This window comes from Alligator sinensis, unplaced genomic scaffold (assembly GCF_000455745.1).
Source record: "Alligator sinensis unplaced genomic scaffold, ASM45574v1 scaffold69_1, whole genome shotgun sequence".
NCBI lineage: Eukaryota > Metazoa > Chordata > Crocodylia > Alligatoridae > Alligator > Alligator sinensis.
Genome location: NW_005842443.1, coordinates 172,690 through 191,475, shown reverse-complemented (window position 1 = coordinate 191,475; position 18,786 = coordinate 172,690). Strand labels below are relative to the sequence as shown.

Here is an 18,786-nt window from a genome sequence, read left to right as displayed (position 1 = left end):
TGTTTCTCATAGGATTAAGGATAAATTTTATCCTATTAGGTCAATTGCTTATTTTCCAAATGAGATGTACTAGTAAGCATGTACTCTCTGTTACACTCCCTATTAGGCAGGGAAAGGAAAGGAAAGGAAATAAAGGATGAAGAGAGCTAGAAGAAAAGGAAGGCAAACTGCGCAGTAACTAGATGGAAAGATTAGGCATTGCTTTCTCAGCCAGCTCAAACTTTTGCCAGTGCACTGCCTCTGATGGCAAAAACTTTAAAATTTAAACCAGGAACCTTTTATCTAGACAGTTAATTTCTTTTGTTTGAAATGCCCAGGAAGCCTTGCAGCCCAGCATTTTCACAGGATTCCCTGAAAGTTTCACTTTGGTCTTAAGAAGATTTCACCTACAAGTGCTCTCCTTTTCTGATAGATCCAAACAAGACTCTCCATTTTCTATGAAGATTAATTTAGATTTTCTATTAGAGGCATCCATTCCCCGGTCACATGATCCCCATCCCTTTGAAAACGAGGTAAAGCCTGTAAAGAGGCAGCTGTGTTCCAAGCTCTTTGAACAGTCTCTCTCATACAGAGGAGAATGGATAATCTGTCCTGCAAACACTGTTAGTGGAGACTAGTAATCAGTGTAGAAGGGGTCTGCACTGGGAATTAATGTATCAATTTACCTCAGGCTGTGCACTCCAGAGGCAGGCTTTGCACTTACTGGGTGCATCTGAAGTGTAGTTTGTAACTAAAATGCAGCCATGTTCTTATTACAAGGGGGTTTTTTGCTTCATTTTTGATTGTAGATTTTCCCTTTCTATGAAGTAACTGAAATACACTAAATTTATCCTTTATATGTTGGCTGTAAACCAAGCATTAACTACCTCCTCCCCCTCCCCCTCCCCCCACCCCCACAAATCCCAGAATATCTAGTTTTTTTTCAATGATTTTGCAAGTATCACATAGTGTAGATAGAAAGTGATAGATTGGGAACAATTTCCCTGGAGCACTCCTGTCATCAGAAGTTAATAATTATTTGCATTGCGCTATTATTACTTTAGGAAAAAAAAACCCTATAAGGTGTTTATCCCAGGATTGGCAAGGAGAAGGTTAAAATCCTAATCCTATTGTACATAAAAACTACAAGTGAGATTTTCAGAAGCACTCACTGTTGGCCCAACGTTGTTCCCGCTGAGTGCAGAGGGTGAGATTCTGGCCTCAGCAAAGCCAGCAGCAAGCTGACTTTGGTGGAGCCAGCATTTCACCAGAAGCATTTTACCATTGCTCTGATTGAAATAAGAGTTATTCCAAACTGAGCACCTTGAAAATCCTACCCTCCAATTGATATGGTGCTTTCAACTGTGTAGAAAGCCAGATGTGCACAGAGCAGGCAGCATCTGTGCTAGCTGTTCTATAACAGGGGGGAAAACAGAACTATAAAGCTGAGAAAACTTTAAAAAGTATACGGTTAGCTTTTTTTTTTTTAAACACACTAGCTACAAGAAAGTTCTCAGTTTCAAAAGGGCAGCGTTTGAGGAAACAAAGGGGACTAGTTAGTGAAACCCACTGAACTGGGGAGCACAAGTATTTGAAGGGGGAAGAGGCTTAAAGTTCTTTAGATCAAAAGTGGAAAAGTGATCTGGAGCATGTAGCCCAAATGTAAAAGATTTCAAGGAAGGGCTCCAGATCCACTGGATAATCACTTCAAGGAAAGATGCATAAAGCAGAGAATCTACAAGGACTGGAAAAAGAGCAGATCAGCAAAGGGACCTCTTTGAGGTCAGGCACTGTAGAGATAAGGTGGGACTGCCAACAATCAGGCCGAGTTAGACATTGCAAAGAGTATTAGAATAGGTATCAAAAGTTTAACCTGCCATATAGATAAAAATGACAAGGAAAACAGAAATAGCATAAAGAGTGAGGAGGCGATAGAAGGTGAAGATAATGTAGATGCTGTTAAAATCCTAACTGAATGCAGCCTTAATTATGAATGATGTTGCTAGGGATGGGGGCAGAGGCAAGATGCTTAACAAGAAGAGGAGGATGGAAGTGGAAATTTGTTTCCTCTTCATATATGGTAAACTCAAAAAGCTTAATGTGCTCAGGTCCAGGGGACCAGATAATTGCTGCTCCAGAACTGGCACATGAAATCACCATTCTGGCTGCAAGGAGTTTTAACAAACTCTCAAGGTAGGGGCGGTATCAGATAAATGGGAAATAGCAACTGTGCAGCCTATATTTAAGGAGGGAGAAAAAGAACTTTACACCTACAGTCTGACCTCATAGCATGCAAAGCTTCAGATCACAATTTTGAAGGAAAGAATGAGGGAAGACTTGGAGGTGCATGAAAATGGAATAAAATGCACATGGATTTAGCAAAGGTCATGCCAGACTAATTCAACACCATTCTTCGATAGAATAATTGATTTTTTAACCAAAGGAAATGGTATAGAGCTCTAGCTGGTCTTCAGTAGAGTGCCATGTGGGAAATTAGGCAGACAAGGTTCTTTGGGTGAATCTGATATCTTTTATTAGACCAACTTAAATAGTTGGGAAAAAAAAATTAAGCAAGCTTTTGGGTTTAAAAACCCTTTGTCAAGCTGAGGAAGTCTCTGCAGTTGGTGTGTGCTCTTCTTGGATGGAATGAAAAGTAAAGAAGCCAGAGGCTGGGCTGGTATGCATGCAAGATATGTGGGAAATTGTTAGTTAGAGATGGAAAAGATGGGAGTTAGTACAAAAATGCTGAGGTATAAAAGGACCCTGCAAATAGAGAGATGACAATGGGTTGTGTTGAAAGGGGAAACCTTTGACTGGAAGTTGCTAGTGCAGAAAGCTGTTAGTGAAATTCCTCTAAGATAGGACTTTGGACCTGTGGGAAAAGGAAGCTGCAGGAAATCGTATTCCTTCTAGTACTTAATAACAGAATCAGCTATATATATCCCTGCATTTTCTGTTTGTGCCACCCAACATTGTTGGGATGAATACATGGTGGGAAATGCCTGACACTTCCAATTCTCTTCATGGATATCTTTGGAAAATAGGAACCTGTCACAACCCAAAGTTGTGATTTTTTGTCTGTGTGCTTTGGCACTGCTAAATTATTTTCCCGCTAAATTGCAGCTTCTTTGCACAGTGGAGTTTTCTGCTGCAGAGGAGAACCCCGGTGCAACGGAGTATTCCCGCCAAATTTGTAGCTTTCTTTGCATGGTGCATTTCTTTTGCATCCAGTAAATGCACGGTGCAAAGGAGTTCCCGCCATTTGTATGAAGATTCGTGCCACATTATTGGCCGATTCTAATACATGCACACGTGGCGGCTAGCGATTGGCTTGCTAGCATTATAAAGAGCTTGGGTGGTTTCCGCCCAAGTTGGAGAGAGAGCAATTGGAGTTCGAGAGGGAGAGCGTGAAGATCTCTAAGCGCTGCGGATCCTTACGGACCCAACGCTTTTCTTAAAAGGCAATAGAGGCCTGATAACCGAACCCGTGGAGCTTCAACAACTCCGGGGAAAAGAACAAACAGCCTCTAGCCTCTCCCCATCGCCGATAAATTCCTAGACGTATCCCTTCCTGTACGAGAAACTACTGAACCCGCGGAGTTTCAATAACTCCGGGGCAAAGAAACTACCGAACCCGCGGAGCTTCAATAACTCCAGGGCAAAGAACGAATTGTCGTAGTCCTCTAACGAGGATTTAAGCAGAGCTGAATCTGGAAACTGTCCAGCCTACACCACGACCATCTTTGGTGTAAGTAAACAATCTTTAAATCAACCATTACGCGTCCGTGACTAATTCTAGCTCGCCACCGGTCCTCTCCGACCCCGCGTGCCCGGGCTGCTGGCCACAGCCCGCGTGCGCAAAAACGGGCCCGGCTCGCCCCCGGCTCGCACATGGCGACGAGGATGGGATCGGGAGAGAACTCGCACATGGCGACCCAGGTGGGATCAGGAGAGGGCCCGCACAGAACCAATAGAGAAATTCTGTATTTACATATGCTAAAGATGATCTCTGTTTAAAAAAAATGTTTTGTGCACTGGGGGATGAGAGTAAGGTTTTGCAGTTGGGAACTACAAGATGAAGAGTTCAGATACAAATCATTTAAACTAATCAATCCAATGATGCATGAAAGAACTAGCACAGATTCCATCAATTCATCTAGCTATGGTCCTCCACTAAAAAAAATGTTCCAGTACAGTGATGCTGTATGGAGTGCGGGAAGTAGTGTGGAATCCTTCAGGAAGAAAAAGGATTCTGTAAAAGCAGTCTCATGGGTGCCTGAAAAATTATTTTTTTATTAATTTCACATCTCATAAGACTGTAATTATGGAAGTCATTATTGCAGTAATACAAGTGTTAAAGCATACATCTTAGGGTGTAATTCTCAAAAGCTCTTAGCACTGATTCAACTTTGCTCCTATTGAAGTTAGTTGAAGCTTAGCCATTGACTTCAACAGGAGCAATTAGGGCCACTGCTAAGCACTTAAAAAATCCTCCTTTAATCTACACTTTGGATTCAATTCCAATATCTTATTCTAGACTAAAAAAGACTAATGACATTCTGCCTTAATCTACCCTGTGTGAACTTTTCCTTCTCTGAATTGTAGATAAAGACTTACACTGAATGGATCACAGCATTTTACTCTTGCTTATAGGTTGGCTTATAGGTTGGCATGCTTGCACCCCTTGTCTGACTGATGGGCACACACTCATATAATAATACTTAGGGAAGTTTGGCTCTTTCTCAGCAACTCCCAGTCCAGCACAGCAGATACTGGAACAGATACTCAATTCCTGACACATTAATATTACAATCAGGCCTTCACACATTGATCCCCTCTTCCCCAGACCCTGATATAAATCTTTCATGGCTTCATTGTTTTCAGTACTTTTTTTTTTTAAACAGGCTGTAGATGGTGTGTGTGTAAGGCCTAAATCTCTGGGTGTACTTGAGCTTCCATTTAGTGCAGGACCCCAAGAGGAGGCAGAGTTGTTCATAGGCCTCTTTTGTATCATGTGCACTTTCATCTTGGGGCTGGCTGGCACCATCTTTGGCCCCAGCAAGGCCATTCTGGCTCTTCAGATTCACTACAATGCTCTGGCCCTCTTAGGCTTGTCAGGTTATGCTTCCAACGGTAAAGAGGCAGTGTAGGGACAGCTATGTCACTTGGGGGACACCTATCACTGGAAGGATCCTCTGCTGGCCACTTGCAATAGCTTTAAGACTTAATAGATCCAAGGGCATAAACTATTAGAGCCATGTAAGTTTGGTCCGTATCAAAATACAAATGTTAGTTTCAAAAAAAAATCAGTCCAGCCTGGGGCACAAAACAACATGTTCCTCCACTTAGAGGGCAGTTGACTGCCTGATTTCCCTCCCACTATTGCCCAAAGGTCACAGTAGCATGGGGTCCTCTTTTCTCCACTGGAGTAGCAAAGATAGCAGCAGGGTCTTCTCCCTCCAAGATGACAGGAGCAGTATTTGGGAAATTGTTACAATTGACTTCAGCAGTTCAAGTTATCTAGTTGAATCAGTGGGCCAGGTTTTGCCTCCTTCCCTTCTCTTTCAGTCATATGAAAAGTCCTCTGTGTTGGGGGTGGTGATGAAAGCATGGACTTCTGGATACCAAGTTTTGAAGTTAACAACACACAGGCTGCCAGCAATTGGCTATCATCCTTTCTTCTCAAACCTAAAAGCCAGACATCAAAGTTGGTCAAACACCTGATAGAACCATTTTATTTCACTTGTATTTTGACTCCTTTCTGCACTCCTCTCTACCTTCCTGTGCCCCTATCCTGCTCAGAGCTCCTAAACCCAACTCCATGCTCTGAGCCTCTGGCTTGGACCCTCCTGCTTGTTCCTCCTGCTCCTGTTCCCATCTCTGACCTCCCAGTTTGGATCAGCTGCTTTGCTTTGATCTAATTTCATCTTGACCCTTGGCTTGATCTTCTGGACTAGGACTGATACCTGGCTTGACCTTGGTTTCCACTTCAGTAAACCCCAACCTAGCATAGTCTACTTAGATGACCAGCCTATGGCTCAGTCAACCCTTACAGCTTGCAGGCTCAAGACATTTGACTGAGATTTTTCACTCCTACCACAGTTTAACAGATATCAGTTCTCAATCACATTCTGGAATACTCTTACACTAACATCAACTTTCTAGATACCATGATCCACAAGAGAGGATGGGACTCTACAAACCACTATATAATAACAACCCACAGACCATCATACTTATGTCCGCAAAATCAACAATTCTTTCAAATGCACCAAAAATACTGTAATCTATAGTTAGGCCCTCAGATACCACTGCATTTGCACAGAGGAGAATACTTACAACACGCACCTCACCAACCTGAAATGTGTTTTTTATACAACAAGGACACTTCAGCAGAGAAATAGGCCGTATCTTTGAAATACCCTATAGTAATCTGCTACACTACAAAAAGAGTCAGTGCCCTCCCTTGGCACCGTCCCTCCCCACTGCTGCCATGACAGCACCCCCCTGGTGGTCATCTGCCATCCCATCCTTGAACCAAGAAGAAGAATCATCAAACAATTACAAACTATACTCAAAAAAGATTAGACCTTGAGAGAAATAATCCCATTCATGAACTCTGATCCTATCCCACCCCACTTTCCCCCCCAACCCACTTTCAAACAACCACCTAGCCTTCCCTAACTCAACAGCAGATGCAAACTCCCAAACTCCCCACTGATCAACAGACATCAAATGGGATGCAGCCTTGCCTGAACAGTAGGTAAGACCTGTCAACTCATCTCCATTGTTATGTTGGCAGATGACCCCCCACAGACAGAATCTGCCCATCAGAACCTGCAGATCCCAACCATGCGACTGGTCCAATAAAAAGACGTCAGACATCAACATTTTTGCCTCTCAAGAATTTAAGTAATTCTGAAACAATTCAGCAACAATCACTCCATTTTTGATGAGTTAAGCTATTTGTACTCGCAGCAGCTCATGAAAAACTCTAAAAGAACATAACGTTTCTTGAGTCAAACTACTCATAAAGTCCAATTTAAAGAAGTAGTTAACCAAAAAATAAAAATAATAAAATAAAAAGCGCGTATCTGAAGATGAAAACATCAGTATTTCTCCATCTAGGCACCTAATGGGAGTATTGCTAGTTTCCAACTCTTCAAAATCTTCCTATTTAATTTAGGGGACAAAAGTGAGATGTGAGTTTATCTGAAAATCTTAGTCAAAAGTCGTGAGCCTGCAAGCTATGCCATCAGGCCAACCTCACTTTGGAGCTCCAAGACTTTCACTGAGGTTCTGTGGCTTCGGGTTCCCTGGAACAGCTTTTAAAATTGGGGATTATATACTTCCGATTTTCTTCATGCATTTCTGAGCCCAGTCACCTTCAAAATCACAACAAAGACTATTTACATCAGCGAGAACATTTTGTTTGCTCTGTTTTTCTTTACTTTTTTTTTTTTGATTAAGAGTTGTTACTAAGGAGTAACTGTAAAATGAAACTAAAGCAATTTTCAGTTTACTGCTCACTTTGACCAGAATTGGCTTTCAGAATTAAATCCTGTAGCCCGTAATGTCATTCTGCCTGCCCTCTGGAATTGTAAGTGTAGTGTAATATAATTAGGTAGGGGATCATTTCATTTAGGTTGAAAATCTCATTGCACCAAGAGAAGAAGCTCTAGTCAAACAATGTACTTCAAAATTAGATTCATAGAGAAACATCACCACCAATATTATTTTTACCCAGGAATGTCCATTAGACTTTATCATAATGACTGTCTCTATGATAAGGTCTACAAAATGGGTTTTTGTTGTTTTTTTTTTCAATACATATGCTAATTTGGAAAACGGTGGAATTCATTATTTGCACATATATATTAGTATTTTATTCAAATTCATTTTCAAAAAATGAAAGGAGCAGCTTATCTATCATGAACATTTGATGCATGTTTTGAGGGGGCAACTGGAATTGGTCAAGTTTGTCTGTTCCTGCAGAGAAGGTTAATAATCAAGAGCTTCAGGACATCTAGATCTTGCTCTTGATCCACATTGTCAATGGGACAAAGAGCAGGCTCTGTAGGGATTATGCCTTGTATTTCCTTCTCCTTCCCATTTTTATCATTTTAGACATCACTATTCCTGGTCTGCTCAGCTGACCACCTCACTCCACAGCTCTGAGTCCATCCAATGGTACCTTCTCCTTTACTGCACCCAGTCTTAAGTCAATCTGTACCCAAACTTTGTCCTTTTCCCCCTCCAGGCCCTGCATAGCTCTGACCCTCATCTCCAAGTGCATTACTCCCATCCCCTTGATTCTGTTAGTGCCTGCCTGCACATGTTTTGATGCCCCATTTGGTCTGCACCTTACAAGAGTCCACGTTTGTTACCACACCACTGCAACGTATATAATGATGACAGCTTGCAAGGTCACTGACCTCTTAGATTCTGAGCCCTCTGGAAGAGCTGCTTCAGCCATGACATGTACAAGAAATTGGCTGATTAAGGGTCAATCAAAGATAGTCTGCATATTTCATATCCCTGCCTCCCCTTCCCCCCTCTCTTCTTAATGTATTCAGCTCAAACAAAGTACATTCCTAAAGTAATATTATCAGGACATGGCCAGTCTCCACTTGTGCATTTTATTCCTCCGCCTAACCTCTCCTATTTTCACACTTTTAGATTTACTTTTCCTTATGGCAGGGCTGATACTTTCTCTTGTTCTTTAAGGTGCTGGATGCAATAGAGAGAGCAACAGCTGATAACAAATAATAGTGTGATTGCAAAATTTGCAAAAGGTGTCAGTGTTGGAGACTGAGCTACTCTCTTCAGCATGGAAAAGTAACACCACTGATGGCAGCAGGCTGGTTTTCCCCACACTACCTGACTACTATGCCTCTGTTGAGGAGCGTCCAGTTATAGAAGGGAGGTCAGTCTTCCTATCATTCCATCCTTAGCCATCCTGTTGAAACTCAACAAGGCTGCCACTTGCTGTGTGTTCTGATGGTGGATTTTTAGGATGTGAACAGCTGTGGGCTAGGAATGTGATAGAAACCCTCAGATCACTTTGTTACAGTAGGCCACTAACTCACCATCAAATGACAATATTTTAGTGACTATGACTTACCTAACTCATATTTGAACACATTACCTGGAGATGGAAGCTTGTGTTTCTCATTAGCAGCCACTGAAAGAATCTACCCAATCTTATTAAAATAAGCCTGCAATTTGGAAATACACTTACTGGAAAGCCACATCTTGCAAATGTCAAAAGTGCATAGCAGTAGTGATGCTACAACTAGTTCACTGATACCAGCAGACTTTCAAAGATACAAATGGCAGTTTCTTAGGTGCCTAAGTTGATAGCTCTTCTTTTGAAAAATCTTTCCTTATGTTATTCAGAGCAGTATCAGAACCATGGCATAATGAAAAAGAATTGACTTGTGATTAAAAATAATAATGATTTAAAAAAAAACACACCCCAAAACTATTACCATTCAAGAATGTGTAAAGATTTCTAATTCTTAGTCACAATATTATCTGCAATTATGCTCAACTAGTTAGAAACAATCTGTGTACAGATGTTCAAATAATTTGGGAGAATTTTCTCGGGTTTGTTTTCCTGGTAGAAAAAACTTACCCAGAGATACCTTAACAGACATTTGAATACTGAAACCTTGAAGAGAGCTTGTAGTGCTGACGCTATGCATCTAGGGGCCCCTATGCACATATCTTAGCATAGTCTGCAGACTCCCTTAGTCTGCCTGAAGACACATGGAAGCAATGCACATGCACATGGCAGACTGCTCAGTCAGCCTGTGTCTCCCCGCAGCACAGTGAAGGGGGAATGTTCTATCCCCTGCTCAGCTGGAGCAGTAGAGTCCAGTGAGCAACACCCTATCTCCCTGGGGAAGAGAGCTGGAAGCAAAGCACTCTAAGATGCTAAAGGACTGTGCTGTGGCTTCTCTTCAGATTAGAGAGATTGCGTCTAGATTGCAATTCAGATTTAGGGTATGATTTGGGGTTCAGTTTAGGGGTACATTGTTAATTAAAGTGAATTTTAGAAGACAGAAGAAGTTGTAAGAATTTTTTAACACTAGGATTCTACCACTTCAGGCTAAAAATCTTATGACAGCAGCTCCTCAGGCATATTTAAACTGAAACTGAATAATTGACTTCCTCTCTAGACTCAGTCCAGCTCATAAGAGCAGATGCTTATTAACAGATCTGAACCCCAGCCCTTTTCCTCCATATCTGGGTCTTTATCTGAAAGTCTATCTTTCCATTTATGTATAGACATAGTTCGTAATATTAACTGGATTGCAGTGATGACAGCCAAAAATAAATAACTAAATGTTTGATATACTGTTGCTCTATTGTGCAACATCAAATATTTGGAATTTGGTTCGTTTTACCTGTATCAGAGTGATGCTGGGGAAAACAGAATGAAATCAATTTTTTTCTGAAAGCTTAACTGGAAGAAAATGCCCTCTTGGAAATGCAGTTTGCTTTAAAGTGTGAATGATATTGAATTGCTGTGCAGAGTTCACGCACATGTGAACACCATTACATATGCACGTGGTTGAGGTTCTTAAAAGGACCATAACATAAATATTAAAAGCACAACAAAAATAAATAAAAAAGCCTAAAAATATATTTAAACTTGGTTGTAACCTTGCCGTGATTTAGGAGTGAACTGCAGGTAAATGATTCAGAATATGTGAATATCCATAAATCACCCAATTCCCATATTCTGAAGCAGCATTCTTTAACATCCATTAATCTGGTGTTGGCTCCTTCTGAAGATCAACATGGGTCCCAGAAGGGATTCTATAGCTCCTAATTGAAACTGTATGCCTGGGAGAATTATTGTAATTTTTTAAAAATACTGCTCTCTTCCAAATACTTACTGTTTACATTTTAAAATATGTGCATTAAACTTAAATGGAAGAGTTTGTAAACACACATATTACAGAAATGCAAAAGAAATCATACAAAGCATTCTTTACCTCTAAAAGAAAGCAACTCCCTGGTTTTTTGTTGAGCAGGCAGTGGAGGCTATCCTTCCCTGCTTTTTTATGCTGAAGATGAGGTATTATATTTGATGAAATCCAGGACTACAGATCAATACACAATGGGATCAAGATATGCTCTGGAAAATGTAGTTCCTGCATCTTTAATATTCTCTATTTCCTTTTATCCTAACCTTCACACTCCCAAGAGCTTAATAGTTCTTAGTCGGCTTGGTGGTTCCAATACCCCTCTTCGTTCTGATGGCAGACATATGTCTTCCGGCTTGCAATGCTGTTGCATGTAAGACACCTTAATTTATAATTCTAAATCTACTAGAAAGGGCAATGCGAGCCAGACTATACATGGCTTTTCAAATTCATTCTGAAAGTAAAATAGTATATACAACATTTGAGTAACTTTATCTTGATTTTGGAGATTTTGTTACATGAAAGTGAGAATATAAAAACACTTTAGCATGTAGCAGAATACTGTTGAACACATTTGGAAAGGATCAAGTCAAGACTAGCTAAATCATTCAATAAAACCTACTACATAAAACTTCTAATAAATTGTAATGGCAAGGACTTGTGCAGAGAGGCTGAAATTCTAGCTAGGTTCTGAAAATAAGAGTTCGGTCACATTGACCCCCCCCCCCCCTTTTTTTTTTTTTTTTTTTGCTAACTTTACTAGCCATTGGCCTGGGAAGTGTCCTGTTTCACTGGAACACCACAGAAGATGTTTGGCACTAGTCTCAAAGGAAAAATGATTTGATATGCTGTGATTTGCTTTATGATTTGGGGGTACTTCATTAATCCCCGAAGTCTCAGGTCTCTTAAGACCATGTTTAAATTTAAAAAGTTGCCTGGTGTAAAGGCAACTCCTGTTATTTAAAAAAAAAATCACCAAACTTCTATGACAACGTGATAATAAGGATTTCATAGTAAATTAACTACTTAAATTGTGATAGTATCTTGTGTGAAAAATACAAGTCACTAATTCAGTTAAGTAGAGTGTAAGTAAAACAAGAATGCTGCTAATACGATAAGATTTTTGTAATCATGTTAGTAAGACTGATAGCCTTATTTTCCAAATCCTGTTCTTCATTTTCAATACCTATAAGCTCCAGTGCAAGAAAAATACCCTACGGAATGCATACAGTAAATCTGGAAATGACCACCTACCACAGAAGTTAACTGGCAAATTGATTGTAGGTGCATCTCTGCTGACTTTTGTTACTAAGCAGGGTTGGGCTCCAAACTAACTTCCACCTAATCTATATTCATTTTATTCCATAACTGCCCATTACTGTTTTCCTGCACCTTCCTCTGATTTATCTAGCGTTAGCCATTCTTGGAGACAGGATACTATATTAGATGAATTATTGGTCTTATCAGGTATGACAATACTTATTTTCCTGCAGTTTGCAAGAGAAATACATTGATAAGCAAAAGTTATACTATTCAAACCAATACACAGACACCCCCACATCATAAACAGCATTTACATAGAAGAACTGAACAGCTATCTACCCAAAGCATGCTTTTGTTTTAGACACTAACTATGGTTAGCAATAACAGACGATTCCATACAACTCTTCTTACGACAATTCATCACATCATCCACTTCATGTTCAAATTAAAATGATGAACCACCCTTTCATTCCCTACTCAACCAAAATGTATTTTTCCTCCCCAGGGGTTTTATAAATGTATCTGGATCAACTGGCCTGAGTTTCATGAATCTCTTCTTGCGAAGGTTTTGGTCTGCCTCATCCAGAGCTTCGCTAGTACTTGCTGGTACACATGAACCAAAAGCCTAGTTTTAGTTGACTTGGGGTGGCTGTTAGAAATTTCACAAGAGTCTCTTCTCTCAAGACAGAAATCTGATGAGGGCTTGCAATGGGATGTGAGTTTTTATTCATACAGCACTAATTTTAAATAAATAATGATGTTGCCAGATTTATTTGTTGCACCATATCTTCCAATAGCAGTGTGCTCATATTATTTTTAAATATGAGTTTAGTATGGTAGAACGCAGTGTGGACTGACTAACAGCTTGTGTGACTGAGGTCTTACTATGCAGCTACCTATAATAAGTGTAACATATATAGAAGTACTGCAAGGTACTTTCCAATAGTACCTAGCTTTGAGGAGAGAATCAGCAAAGAACTTAATTTTGCTATCACTGTAGTTGACAGTTTTGAAATTGAGCAAAATGAGTAAAACACCAAGATTAAGAAGTACAGAAAACCCCCTCACACAGTTGTTACCTGAAGTTTTCTTTAAAAAAAAAGGGGAAGCTGATTATAAGCTAAGAACTGCACTTCAAAGTCAGCAAAGTGATTTCCTAACAGAGAGCATGAAAGTACTGCAATGATTGTAAAAAATGTTGACAAAAAGTTCCTATTAAGGATAAGCCTGCACTGAGTTTGGGAGTAGAATAGGAGACACAGAAGGTATTTTCCAGTCCCAGCTGGCCTGGTTGAGTTGCCTACTCAGTCCCTTGTACTTGCCTCTGACATTGATATAGAAAATGCCTACTAGGATATTGTATATCCATCCACGAGAAATCTGAGTTTAAATAAGCACTTTCTTTGACATGTGTTACTATGCAATTATGAAGTGGCAACTTCTTTAGACCACTGACACTGATCTGGTGATAGGCCTTAAATTTTATTGGCAAAACAAAACAAGAGGAAAGTTCTGATTAAAAAGAGGAAAATTAACAGTAAATGGCTTTATGACACAGTTCCCTTAGTGATAACCCAAATCCCCTAAGTTCAAATTTCATTTTAACATCTTTAGTTTGTTAATATTTATTGAACTCAAATTCCAGATAAAAGGCTGGAACAACATTTAAAAAAGAAAAGCAAAAACCCCTGATAGCCCCTCTTCCCTTGACTTATAATCCTTACTCAGTGTTTCTGGGTCATCCAGAGAGACCAAAGACAGACAGGAAACTTGGACATTCCTGATATTTTGAAGGTAAAACTGGGCCAGGAAAAAATATTTTCTTTAAACAACATCAAGCAAGATGAAGAGGATGAACCCTTATTTCCCCTTCTGCTTAGATTACTATTAAACCAGATAGGAATGATTATATTCTTCCTATGGAAAAGATTGTTAGGTTATATTTCTTCCCCCTATATTGATTCTTTTTAATAAATCCAACAGAAAAAAATATAGCTGACAAAAATGTTTTCATTTACATCAGAGAAAACTATCAATGATTACCAGGTGGTTTTTGATATTGTAGTAATAGGAAACCCTGATTAATGCAGTAAAATTGAATGTTGATATTCATGGAATTTGCCATCCTGAGCCAAGGCAATAAGCATGTCATGTCATAACTTTAAAGTATTGCTTTTTTTCTCCTTTAATTGGATGAGATCGACTCAACATATTTTGTACAGTAAGAAGGCCAGACCCACATGCAGCCAAGCTATCCAAAATGACAAACGCCCATCACTGAACTTAAGCAGGCAGCCAAAAAGACGGGATGCAGCACTACTGTGGGTGTGAGGATATACCACTATTTATTGAAATCTACAGCAACAAGCCAGGCAGGATGGGGCTGGGAGCGTTCCAGACAGAAGCAGTTCTGGGAAGGAGAGAGAAAACAGCTTTATGGAATAAAACAGTTCCCTTTGTTCTCCAGAGTGCCCGATTTAGTGACTGATTCTGTGATTCTTTTCATTGTCATGCAGCAGTGAGAGAAAGGAAAAATGTGTGCATTTACACCGTGACAATCCCTTACTCTCACAAAAGGCATCATTGGCTTAAAAAGAAAAGAAAAAGGCCATGAACGGCCTTAGATTTAAGGCCGGAAGAGCCCATGCAGCAAGCTGCTTTGAAGCTCACAGCCCTGGCAGACATGAGACTTAAAATACGATTAACCAGTTAATCACATCTTAGTAACCTGGCCACACGTTCATGCAATGAATGGCGCAGTAAAACAGGGGATATGTCACTAAGTTATTATACATATTTTGTGTAATAACCTTGTGGCTGGTTCCCACCATGCCTTAAACTGAGTGTGTGGCTAGGCTGATCAACAGATCAGGGCTCTCAGACTTGGGGGGGACACTGGAACCCTTGATTCCAATGTGCTCCCGCAGCTGGAAGCGCCAATCAGCTGACTGCTGCTCCCAGCCTCATCATCCCAGACTCCTGCTGCACCAGCCTTTTGAGGTGCCATGAAATGCACATAGCACTCGTAATTCCATTTGGCAGAAAAAAGTGGGGCAGTGCCATGCTCCAGGCTCTGCACGTCTGGATTGCCACCGCTGAAGTGCAGGTAGAGTCATCACTCTGCCGAATCTCAACTACCCTAGTTGGCAAGATATGGGTGTGGGGAGGGACACACAATAAATACTCTGTAAAAGCTGGTGGCACTCTGGCAGCATAGACAGGAAGCCCTGGGAACAATCCTTGTTGGGACTCCTGCCACAATCAGTCACCTTCTGCTTGGTTTCCTACAGCAAAGAAATAATGCAGCTCCTAGTGTCTGTGGACTGACAACGTTTCCTTTTCTTGCCAACTAGGGACCACATCCCAATTCCAAAGTAGCCAATGGAAAGACTCTTTTAAAGTTAGTAGACTTTTGATTACATCCCAGATTGATGTATAATGATGAAGATAGTGGACAGTCTTTTAAAGTGGTAGGAGTGCTTAGTGCAACAGAAACCACAACTCAAAAGAGAAAAACAAACAAGAAAAAAGTCATGAAAATTGCCATGAGTTACAAACAACATCTGGCTAATATCGTCTAGCTATCAGATGCTAGTAATACATTTAAAAAGTCTAGTCTAAGGAGGAAAGTCCAGTTTAAAGACTCAAGTTTTAAAAATTGGTGTAAATTATTCTGAGGCTTAGCCACATGTGCACATGGATAGAAGGGGGCAACCTAAAGAAATGTGCTGTGTCCCAGTTTCTGTTTAGGCATCTCCCATGCTGATAGGGATCGCAGAGCACAGATGAGAGTTAAGCAGTAAGATGCCTGGTCCGGTCACTTCTGAGCATGCATAGTTGCCCAAGTCTTGGTTCTCAAGGCCAAAAGTAGGGTGTCCTTAATGACTCTAGGCCAGTGGTTTTCAACCTCTGGTCTGCAGACCCCTGGGGGTCAACAGATTATGTCTCTAAGGGGTCTGCAAAAAATAATTGTGATCAATCAAAAGCATGTGAATAGCCACACTTACAATTCAAAGGGGTCTGTACCTCCATTCTAAATTTTTTAAGGGTCTGCAAATGAAAAAAATGTTGAAAACCACTGTTCTAGGCACTTAAGTAGTTTTCAGACTGCCAATCAGTCAATTTATATTGATTTTTGTGGCTTAGGTGTCTAAACAGAACTTAAGTGGAATCTAGACTTCTACAGAATTGATTTGGATCTGGTCCTGTCAGCAAAAGAAGTGCCAAGGATACAGGCTCTGGAAGGAAATCGTGCATTTTGGAAAGAAAGCAAGAGCAGAAAGAGGGGGTGGTGAAAGACATTCACAGTGCAGGGCAATGAGCCTCTTAAAGACTTCACCATACCAGACATGAGTCACAGAGGAGGAAGAAAAGGGAGGGCTTTAAAGACCACCATTTGTGGTGGCTTTGGCAACACACACTGACTCACTATTTTCTCTCCTAGGATAGACTTTCAGATTCTGGCACCTCATTCTCATGATAAATATTCCAACACGAACAGGAAGAGACACAACAGCAACTAGTAGACAGTAAAAGTAGAAAATGGTACATATAAGATATTTTTATGGCATTTTTAGGATTGTAATCTTGTGGTGCCCTTATTACTAGTCTAAACCAATTCAACTACTACTATCCATATCTTTTTGTTTTTGTTATAATAATGTATTTTTTCTGAGCATGTCTCAGAAGTACCTCCTAGTTTTCCTCTATTTGGCACATACCAGCAAGTTGCTTACAAGGAACCTCATGACTGTAGGCCAATTCCTGAAATATATAATCAGTTGCAAATGTTTTGGGGTGGATGACTGATGAATGCAGTAACTTTATCACTTCTCCCATTTTTTACCATTAGCAAATTTTAGAAATTTCAAGAAAGGCACCACACTTCCCCTTTTTTAGACAAACTTTTGAAAATGATCAAAACAGCTGCTCAACACATTGACTTGTCTGTTCCTACTCACAGTAAATACAGTAGTGGAATTAAACTTTCACATGGCCTGAAGTGGCAAAATCCAAAATATGGTGATAATTTCCAACGTAATAAAACCTAATGTTAAAATATATTTACTCCGTCTTTTATCCCTTGAAAAGCACTTTCCTCTTTCCTGAGTTCTAATACCAACTTCTTCCCATCATGTTGCATTATGTTTCAGCAATTGCTACAGATTCACTGAAAGATAAAATGCTCTCCCCCCCGTCATTAATTGTGTTTATATCCAGTTTGAACATATGCTATTTCCTTCAGTTAGATGCTGCTTTCTGGTTTCCAGCTTGTTTATTATTGTAATGTTAAAGTTTTCCCATTCAGGTTATCACCTATTAGTAGGCTGACCATATAGAAATCCTGGAAATCTGACACATCATCTGGGAAATCTGGGACCTGCACTCCCCGTTCTACTCTCACAAGTTGGTGGGGGCAGGGCCAGAAAGATAACAGTGCCTGCCTGCCTGCCTGCAAGGTGCTCCATGCCTCTCTGACTCTCAGCCAGGCTGCTTCTTGCGCCCCTGCATTTCCAGGATATCCATTATAATTCCCAACAGCCAGCTGGGACCAGCCTCTGAAATCTGGGACTGTCTTGGCTAAAACGGGACATATGGTTGGTCACCTTTCCTATTAGTTATATGAATAAAAGAACATCCAGAGATAATAAGCATTTAAAGAGTTTGGGATGGGACATGAAGCTTGTATTTCTTGGCATGAGCCAAGCGTTAACTAATATGAATGGCTATTCCATAAATTACTTGTATAAAGGTCTCGTGAACCGTCTTTGGAATCATCTGTTGTTGGACACTGCTGAAGACAGAAAGGTCTAGATGGATCACGGATCTAACCCAACATAGCAGGCCTGTGAGGAATCGTTTAACAAGGGAGGCCAAACATACTCACTTATAAGGCTTCTAAAGAATGTTTCTTGTATTCATTGTAAATGAGGGGGGAAATGTAGATAACTCTGAAGGACAAGTATATATGGTCGTGTCAATGGCTTGGCCAACTTTGTTTTGGGACACAGTTTCCATGGGAAGGGGGAAAAAAACCCTAACAGAACACCTGCATGAGTCATTTATTAGGGAACTAGCCCTCTATTTATTAAAAAAGGCTCACCTTAAGTTTGGCCTCAAAACCTTGAAGTTTCTCATCCATTCACATTTCAGCACCAAATCCATCTTTCTCATTTTACATTTCAAACCACTTTTACCACTTTAGATTTTTTTTCTTAAGATATTGAAAACTTAGGTTTTATTTTCAAAATGATTGAATTCACTAGTGTAAAAGGCAGGTCTCATGCACATAACCTTTTCTTCTGTTGCCTGTGCTGCTTGTCCCCGAAGTCTCATTCTAATGGTGTGTTGGGTATTTAAAGCTCCAAGAACAAAAAGAGAACTTCCTGCGCACAGCAGTATAAGGCACCCTTCATCCACATGAACCACAATAGGCTTTACGAACCTTCTCAGGGCTGCTACATCCCCTGGGCTACACATGGCTATGCACAGAAAAACCCAGCTGGAAATCAGGAGATCTGTGTACTGTACTAGTTTTGATTCTCTACTGATCCATGGGGCAACCTTGTGCATGTCACTTTACCTTTCTCTGTCTCTGCTGCTTTTC

General features: G+C 40.4%; 1 protein-coding gene across 1 annotated transcript in view; it reads right to left on the bottom strand.

Annotated features, from left to right (window-relative positions):
• Positions 1-18,344, bottom strand: part of SIM2 (SIM bHLH transcription factor 2) — a 147,047-nt gene extending 128,703 nt beyond the window's left edge. The window contains exon 1 of the mRNA XM_025212052.1: positions 18,283-18,344. Within this exon, the coding sequence (XP_025067837.1) occupies positions 18,283-18,344 (62 nt within the window). The remainder of the gene's footprint in view (positions 1-18,282) is intronic.
• Positions 18,345-18,786: the final 442 nt, after the last annotated feature.